The sequence below is a fragment of the Hevea brasiliensis genome, chromosome 13 (assembly GCF_030052815.1).
Source record: "Hevea brasiliensis isolate MT/VB/25A 57/8 chromosome 13, ASM3005281v1, whole genome shotgun sequence".
In the NCBI taxonomy this organism is placed as follows: domain Eukaryota; kingdom Viridiplantae; phylum Streptophyta; class Magnoliopsida; order Malpighiales; family Euphorbiaceae; genus Hevea; species Hevea brasiliensis.
The window spans coordinates 75,892,275-75,901,197 of NC_079505.1; the positions used below are offsets into that span (position 1 = coordinate 75,892,275).

Here is an 8,923-nt window from a genome sequence, read left to right on the forward strand (position 1 = left end):
AATCCTATAAAATTTGTTAGTAATTGAAATTATTAATAAATAAGATTGGTTGCAGTGAATCTCATTGGTAATTTTTTTTACCAGTAACTTAAAATTTGTTGGTATTTATCAATGGTCTTTCCATTGATATTACTAATGGATTTCAAATCCATTGTAAATTGAAAAAAAAATTAAAATTCATTGGTAATTTAAACACCAAAATTGTTATGTCTCATAAATTACTAACGCATTTGAAATCCATTAGTAAATTGTATGGTTTTACACAATTTGCTAACAGATTCAAATCCATTGGTAAAATTCATTGCAATATGATAGATTCTTATAATGTTAATTGCGGATGAAATGATAAAAATACTCTTAAAATTTATTTACTTTTTCATCTTTCAATTACGTTAAAATTAACACATTTATCCTTCCACTTCACCCACACAGACCTACATGTGTAGCTATAGACCCACACAATACCTCATCCATCATTCTTCCTCTGTTTTCACAAATTCATACTCCTTTCCTCTATGAACAAAGGTAATGGGGGTCTAGTCGACTCCACAACTGTTGGTGGGGCAATTTGCAATCTTGGCGAGCTTAGGTGGTGTCAAAAAAGGTGAGATCTAATTGAGTTGAGTTCACAGGTTGTGACTCAACCTGCTAGCTAGCTAGATTCTCTTCCTTTCGCAAGAAAGTTATTCACTGTAAGACTAGTGGTGATGGGATCATCTGAGGTTGGGATTCATCTGGCGGCGAGTTTTGGCACATGATATCAGATGTGGGGAATGGCCAACTTAAGGCTAGATACCTTTGGTTCCTTGTCTCCCTAATAGATTCATAATATAAGGACCCTCGAGAGTTGGAGGATTCAAAATCTATAGACCAAACAATGGACTTTTAAAAAGCGAGAGACATATGTATTAAGAATTACCACATATATGTGCCCTTTGATTCTAGCATTAAAATATTACAATTACAATACATCTATTTAAAAAGAAAAATTGGGGTTTCTTGCGCCGCCACTATATATTATTATAAATTTGGTTATAGCCGCCTCCACTAAGTGACGGCCTAGAATTTTAGTTTAAGGGGCTTAATTAAAATATATGATTTATTAATAAATTACTTATTTATATATTGATGGAAGGGATTGAATACTATTAATAATAATCGTTTCATAACTATTAAGTAAAATTTATATAAAATTACTATTAAATTTACTTAAAACTTTTAAAACCCTCAAGGTCTCATACTAATCAAAATTTAATATAAAAATTAAAAAAAGTTAAAAATTATTATTAAATCTATAAAAATTTTCAAAATTTCAAGTTGGCCCAATGCTTCTCTTGACTCACCCCTAGCTCCCTCCCTGCCTCCATTGGTTCTAATAAAAAGATAAAACCTCCCCAGAGTTATTTGCCTTACAAATTTTAGTAAATTAATTTAACAAGAAATTATAAGATAGGTGATCCAGCATGTGAGACTTAGTTGGTGGATTCATTTAGGATGTGTACATGTCAATTATTTTAATTTATGCATGTTGGATTTAATTAATTAAATACATGACGTTTAATTAATCTCCCTGTCTTTTTCTGTTATGGAAATTTTAATATGTTTAATTAATTATATTGGTTGGTTTATGATATTAATCAAATAATTAATATATTTTTTCACTGATTTAAAATTCTTTGATTGAATTGATATAAATCTTAAGAGATCAAAATCAATATATTTGTAAATATCTAATTTAAAAATTATTAAATAAATAAATTATTATAATGAAAAAATAAATTTAAAACACACATATAATTGCATAATCATTTAATATAAAATTTATATAATTTGACTATAAGTTTAATATTTATGGGCAAGATGAGAGAAAAAATTCTACTTCGATGAAAAATAACAAAATAGAATCACTTAGAACTCTCAACCTTAATGCTAGTATATTTTTTGAATATCTCATAAATTTATCATACAAGTAGAAAATATAATATTTATGCTAGTTCTATCAGCTCATGTTTTTCGCTATTATAAAAGATCTTATTTTTTATTTTAATCCGCTTGCAATGTGAAATTTTCGAGTTGAATCATAATTTAAATAAAATAGTATAAATAATATAATTTTTTGTCAAGATCAAAATTTGGATTGAGAACAATTGAAAAGAGTGAGAAGCCAAAATTATAAATTAAAAAAAAAGTAAATTTATTTTATTTTATTTTCTCTCTAACAAACAAACAAACCAAATAAAATAAATTGACTTAAAAAAAATAAATTAAATTTAGAGTCATCTAGAAGCTTGATTGGATTAATTAATTATAATGTGAATAGTTTGCATACGTAATTATATATTTAATTATATTAATTGGATTGTTTGATTCCAGTGTCCTTTCACATGGCAGCCATTTTGTTTGGGCTTATAAATATATGTATGGGAGTCGACAATATCCTCGTACTCCTCCATTTTTTAGTAGGCAAGGAAACTAACTTTGAGACTATGGCTTCCACCTGCAACTTCAAGAGGGAACTTAACAAGGTGCCGATACTCTTCCTGCCATTTATTATTAATTTTTCTTTTTTTTTTAAATAAATAAATATGTATATTTTCGTATAAATATTAATTATTTAATATGAGCTCATCTATATATATATATGATGATACATGCAATTAAGCAGGTATTGTTTGAAGGAGATTCATGTTATAGGGAGGTGATATTGAATAGACCAAGCAAGTTAAATAGCCTCGATTATGATGTGGTATATATAATATATATATATATATATCAATTCCCTTTATTATTTTTAATTTCCTCTTTAATTTCCTGTGATAATTCTTTATTTTTAATTTTCAAGTAAAAATAATAATCAGTTAATTTTTTTTTAAATTCTGATTTACAGATTTCTCAAATGCTTAAGAATTTCAGAGACTTTGAAACGGATTCTACTATCAAATTTGTAATTTTGAAGGTAATATACATTTATACTCTGTTTGGATCTCAACCCAATTAAGAATGGAATTTATGAGTCATTATTTTAATTAATACATCATTAAAAATTAATTAAATATTATATTTATTATAAAAAAATAAATTTAATTAATTAAGTATTATTTTTTAAAAAATTAAAATTTTTAATATTCATTCAATAATATATATTTATATATAATTAATGATGTTTTTAAATTTTATATAAAAATATGTTTTATTAAAATTTTAAGAAAATTATTAAATAATATTAAAAAATTGAATAAAATATATTTATTTTCATAAATTATTTAAATATTTATTAAAATTTAAAATTATTAATTAATGTTACCTGATAAAATATAGATTTCGTTAATTATGTTTTGAATATATTTTTAACAGGCAAATGGGAAAGCATTTAGTGCAGGTGGAGATGTTGTTTCAATTGTTCGTTCCATGATAGCAGGTTAATTAAATTCTTCCATCACTTGCTTCCAAATTTATTTCATTCCATTCATTTTTACCACAACTTTCAATGTTAGAAGCATAGATTGTGAATATCATAATCGTTTTGTTCCAAAATTTTGCTTATAATTTTTTTTTTTTTTATGGCCTGCAAGATTTTACCCCATTAATTAAAACTTGAGGTAAAAAAAATAAAATTCTCTATAATCATCTCTTTAAATTCTCTTGCTGCAATTAAAATTAAAGATCTCATAATATTAAAAACAACTTTAATACTATTAAAATATAACTCATTAATGAATCTTGAAGAAATTATTGTTGAAAATAATAGTTACGAATTTTGAAGGAATTAATCTTCTATAAATCATAAAAGAGATATAGAGATACCCTAATGTACAAAAAAAAAAAAAATAGAACTCATTAACGAGTTTTAATTTAATTATATTAGAATCACCTTCAAAACTATGATGTCTCAAGTTCAAGTGAAATTTTTACTTGTACTTTGTATATCAAGGATCCAAACACATAGACTTTCTCCGATATATTGTATCATGAATTTATAATAAACCAGATTTAAATAAGAAAAATTTCAAATTCAAACCTCAAACGAAATCAATTTAAAAGTGATGGTTTCTTAATATTATTTCATCATCTATTGTTGAAGTAATAAGATTAATGTAGTTGTTTAATTTTATCTCCTCAATTGTGTTGTAAATTTTCAAAATGTTTATATTGATTATAATGGAAAAAAAATAATGCTTCATAAGTTTTATAGTTTTAAGAAGAATAAAAATGTGACTTGGTCTAGTGAGTAAACTCCACCTCTCCAATTCCTTACTTAAAAAAATATTAATATTATGCACAAAAATCAACTATATATGTGATATTATTTTATTAAAATTACAACAAAAATATCTAATATGATTACAAAATTGGTTATAATTGCAACTCTAACCATTTTAATACTATTATATGAAAGCTTATTAATGAATTTTAATTTAATTATATTAAAATTATATCTAAAACTGTGATGTCTCAAATTTAAATTTCAATTATAATTAAAAATCGATTTTGTGAGATTATTATATTACAATTACAAAAAAATAAAGAGTCTATAATTTATCTAATATAATTACAAAATGGGTTATAATTGCAACTCTAACCATTTAATTTATTTTATATTGTGCTTAATCCATTAATTCAGGACATTGGAGTTTTGGAGCTAGATTTTATAAGAAACAATTTAACTTGGACTACTTATTGGCTACATATAAAAAACCTTTGGTGAGTTTTTTTTTTTTTTACTTATTTTAATTTAATAAAATTTTAAATTTATATTTTTTGCAACTCATTAATTTTATTTTTTTATATATAATTAAATAAAGCTTCCACTCATTGATGGTTTTGTGATGGGAGGAGGTGCTGGCTTGTCAATGAATGGAAGATTTAGGATTGTCACTGAGAATGCCGTAAGTAATTATTATTATTAGTATTATTATTATTATTATTATTTGAAAATTATTATTATTATTTCACAGGTATTTGCAATGCCAGAAGTTTTTATAGGACTTTTTCCAGATGTGGGGGCTTCGCATTTTCTTTCTAGACTTCCAGGGCATTTTGGTAAAATTTCCATCTTTATTATTTATTTTTAAATGTAAATACTTTACAGTTAATAAAATGTAAATCCATGCATGCTTTGTGGATTATTTATATTTTATTTAAATTTTATATGATTATTTATTGAAATAATTTTTTTACAGTTTATTGAAATAATTTTTTAAAATTAATTATTTTTACAAAACACATTTAAAAATAATTATACATTAATAATAATTTTTTAATTTATCAATTTAAAATATTATTTCAAATTTCCTTCATTTTTTATATATAAATATTAGGTCATGTTTGTTATGATGTAATTAAAATTATAACGTAATCATAATTACATTGTATATTTGATTACGTTATTTAATAACATTAAAAATTTTTATATAATAAAATAGCAATTACATCATGTAATCAATTATGGTTAATGTGGCAATTACTACTACCACTATTTAGCTGCTACTGTTACTATTATCACTACCTCATCTTGTTATCACCACCGTATTGACCACCACTACTATCACTTAATCATCGTTATCACTATGCAGCCATTACCACATTTACCACCACATAGTCATTACCACTATTACCACTTAATTATCACTACTACTCAATTATTAATTATTGTAATCATTATCATTTATTATTAATAATATAAATAAATTAAATATTAAAATCAAAATTATCATTATATTATACTATTTATGTTTTTATTTTACAATCAGAATGTAATGATAATTATATTACATAACAATTTTAATTATATCACACAATTAATTACATTGCATTAACGTAACCTTAGTTAATTTAGAAAGAATTACAGTAATTATATTCTAAATTCTATTTTATCTGACACAGGGGAATATTTAGGACTTACGGGAGCCAGACTAAATGGTGCAGAAATGGTTGCATGTGGCTTGGCAACTCATTTTGTCTTCTCAAAAGTACATAATTTATTAATTACTTCCTAATATATATATATATATATATATATATATATATATATATATATATATATATATATATATATATTTTACATATAATATATTTATTAATTAGATTATAATTAATATGGTAATTCTTACTTTTATGGTATAGGATTTACCTTTGCTGGAAAATACACTCCAAACGCTGGCATCCTCAGAAATGACAATAATTTATCAAGTTATTAATAAATTTACACAAAAACCAAGCATAAACGAAGATAGTATTTATCAAAGGTGATTAAATTTACAATTATTTATTAAGTAAATTTATTTCTATTACTAATAATTCATAATAGATTTGGCTACTAGAATTTATATGAGGATAAATTTATCAACTATTGATACAGTTATTATCATTTGTTATTTGTATTTTGATTAAATTTATTGATTAATAATTGAGTTCATATATGGATTTTGGGTGATTTGTCTCTCTAATTAGCTTGGAGACTATTAACAAATGCTTCTCAAAAGATACGGTTGAGGAAATTTTATTAGCACTTGTAAGTATATAATTAATAATTTCGTTTTTTTAATATTTAATTAACAATTAATATATGTTCTCTTGTAAAAAGGAAAATTATACGACTCATGTGATCTAATTATTGCTTCATTAACACCAAATGAATTTTCTTAATCTGTTGCAGGAAAAAGAGGCAGAAAACAAGGCAGAAATTTGGATCACTAAGGCAATAAATTCCATAAAGGCAGCTAGTCCAACAAGCCTCAAGATTGCCCTTAGATCGGTATTATTATTATTATTATTATTATTATTATTATTATTATTATTATTATTATTATTATTATTATTATTAAAGTGAATTTGACACTTGAAAATTATTGAATTTAATTCATTTACTAAGCTTAAAAAAAAAAAAAGCTAATTTCAGAATCATAGCTTTAAGTGAAAAAAAAAATTTTTAGATTCAAATATAAATTTTAGTAAGAAACTCAAATAATATTAATGAAATGCTTCATATTAATGTTATTATATTAATATTTTAATCATTTCACGATTGCAATGAAATTTATCTTTTATATAAAGTGTTTATTTGATTTGTTTCTTTAAAAAAAAATTAAAGATTGTCTTAATTTTTTATTTTAAATGAAAATAGATTTTATATTGTAACTAATAGTGAAATTTCATGCTACTTTGCTATATGATAAATTCAAAATTAAAAATTTCAGATAAGAGAAGGAAGATTGCAAAATTTGAAACAATGTCTCATTTGTGAATATACAATTTGCTGCAACGTCATGCGAGCAACTATTAGCAATGATTTTTATGAGGTAAAAATTGGGAGTTGATTATTCGTTTAGATTTTCTACTTATTCTTAATTTTAAAGGATTTCTTCTATAACTATTAAATAACTCTACAGGGTTCAAGAGCTATGCTATTTGACAAGGACAAGAAACCAAAGGTATATGATAATTAAATCTTTGCATTAATCTTATACCAACCCATTTGAGGTATCCTGAAAAAATAATTCATATAATTATTGCAATAAATGCTAAAATTAGTAATAAAAATTTTGCAGTAATACCAATTTTACTGTTTATAAAGTTAGCATACAATAGTAATATGAATAATTGCTACTAATAGCACGTAAAAAAGATATAGTATAAATTATTATTATTATTATTACTGAAATTTTTTTCATCAATAATTGTTATTGTCAATAATAAATTTTTTTGTAACAATCACAATTTTATTATAAAATACATACAGTCAAAATTTTGTAGTAGTAACATTTAACAATTCATATATTGTTATCATAAATTTATGACAACAAATTTTATACATTTTATACTTTTAGTAATAAAATTTTTAACTGTTAAATTTAACATCTATTATAATAAATAAAAATTCTGAATGTGAATTTTAATTAAAATTAAAACTAAATAAATCAAAATTATATAAAGTATATATTTTTCATATTTTTGAAAGGTTCCATGATTTTGTTGATAGAATAGCATATGTTTCTTTTGATTTTGTTTGCATTTTTACATTAATTATTCTTATATATTCATTGAAAACAGTGGCAACCTTCAAACCTGGAGTTAGTAAGCAACGATATGGTGGATCGCTGTTTCACTGGCATAGACGATGATGACTGGAAATATTTACAAATTCATGATAGATCTAATATAGTTGACGTATTAAAGCCTAAACTTTGAGTATATTCTATTAATTATGAAACAAAATAATAGAAAATAAATATCAAATAATTATATAAATTATTGTTATTCAACTTCAATTACTTGGTACGTTGTTTTAGACTATAGCAAGAAGTGGCATCTACTTGTATTTGTATTGGTATGTTAAACTTGTATAGAAATTAATAAATTAATTATAAGCTTCCACAGTTATTTATTTAGAATAATACTAAATGGAATTTATCTTTTTTTAAAAAAATATAAAAAAATTTATAAAGAGAAAGGTGATTATTTGAATTCTAAATCTACAAACATAAACACACAATCATAATTATATAATAATGACAAATGAAATGAAAATTAATTAGAAACAATATCATGAATATTGCTTAAACAAAATAATTAAATTAATAATGAATGACCATAGACTTCAATTAATTAAAATTTTCATTATAAAGGATTACTTCTACCAAATAATCCTTCTCATATTTGATCTTGAGAACAAGCCAAAACTAGGATTAATGGCGGTAATTAACCCTCTCCATCTAATGCTAAATTATGCCTACGTACTCTGTATATACTTGGACTCATCACTTGCTAAATAAATTTCAGTTTCTACTACATCTTCCTCTTTTAGTTTCACCCCTTTAAGATTTGAATGCGCACCACCACTCCCTCCATTCTCTTTCATCTTGAAGAAGTTCATCACCGATGGCATCTCAATCAGGTAAGGTGATATGCAATTCACTTGAATCCC

General features: G+C 23.5%; 1 protein-coding gene across 1 annotated transcript; it reads left to right on the forward strand.

Annotated features, from left to right (window-relative positions):
- The first annotated feature begins 2,486 nt into the window (after nucleotides 1-2,486).
- Nucleotides 2,487-8,187, forward strand: LOC131171927 (probable 3-hydroxyisobutyryl-CoA hydrolase 2). Its single transcript, XM_058132217.1, has 14 exons — nucleotides 2,487-2,525; nucleotides 2,666-2,746; nucleotides 2,888-2,956; nucleotides 3,355-3,418; nucleotides 4,622-4,701; nucleotides 4,803-4,886; nucleotides 4,956-5,040; nucleotides 5,884-5,969; nucleotides 6,124-6,245; nucleotides 6,451-6,511; nucleotides 6,656-6,754; nucleotides 7,197-7,298; nucleotides 7,389-7,430; nucleotides 8,050-8,187. The coding sequence occupies exons 1-14, from the start codon at nucleotides 2,487-2,489 to the stop codon at nucleotides 8,185-8,187; spliced, it is 1,152 nt and encodes a 383-aa protein (XP_057988200.1).
- The last annotated feature ends 736 nt before the right edge of the window (nucleotides 8,188-8,923 follow it).

Coding starts and splice junctions, on each gene's coding strand:
- LOC131171927 (XM_058132217.1), top strand. CDS start 2,487: ATGGCTTCCACCTGCAACTTCAAGAGGGAACTTAACAAG. Junction 5,041..5,883: donor TAGACTTCCAGGGCATTTTG/GTAAAATTTCCA, acceptor TATCTGACACAG/GGGAATATTTAGGACTTACG. Junction 7,299..7,388: donor TTAGCAATGATTTTTATGAG/GTAAAAATTGGG, acceptor ATAACTCTACAG/GGTTCAAGAGCTATGCTATT.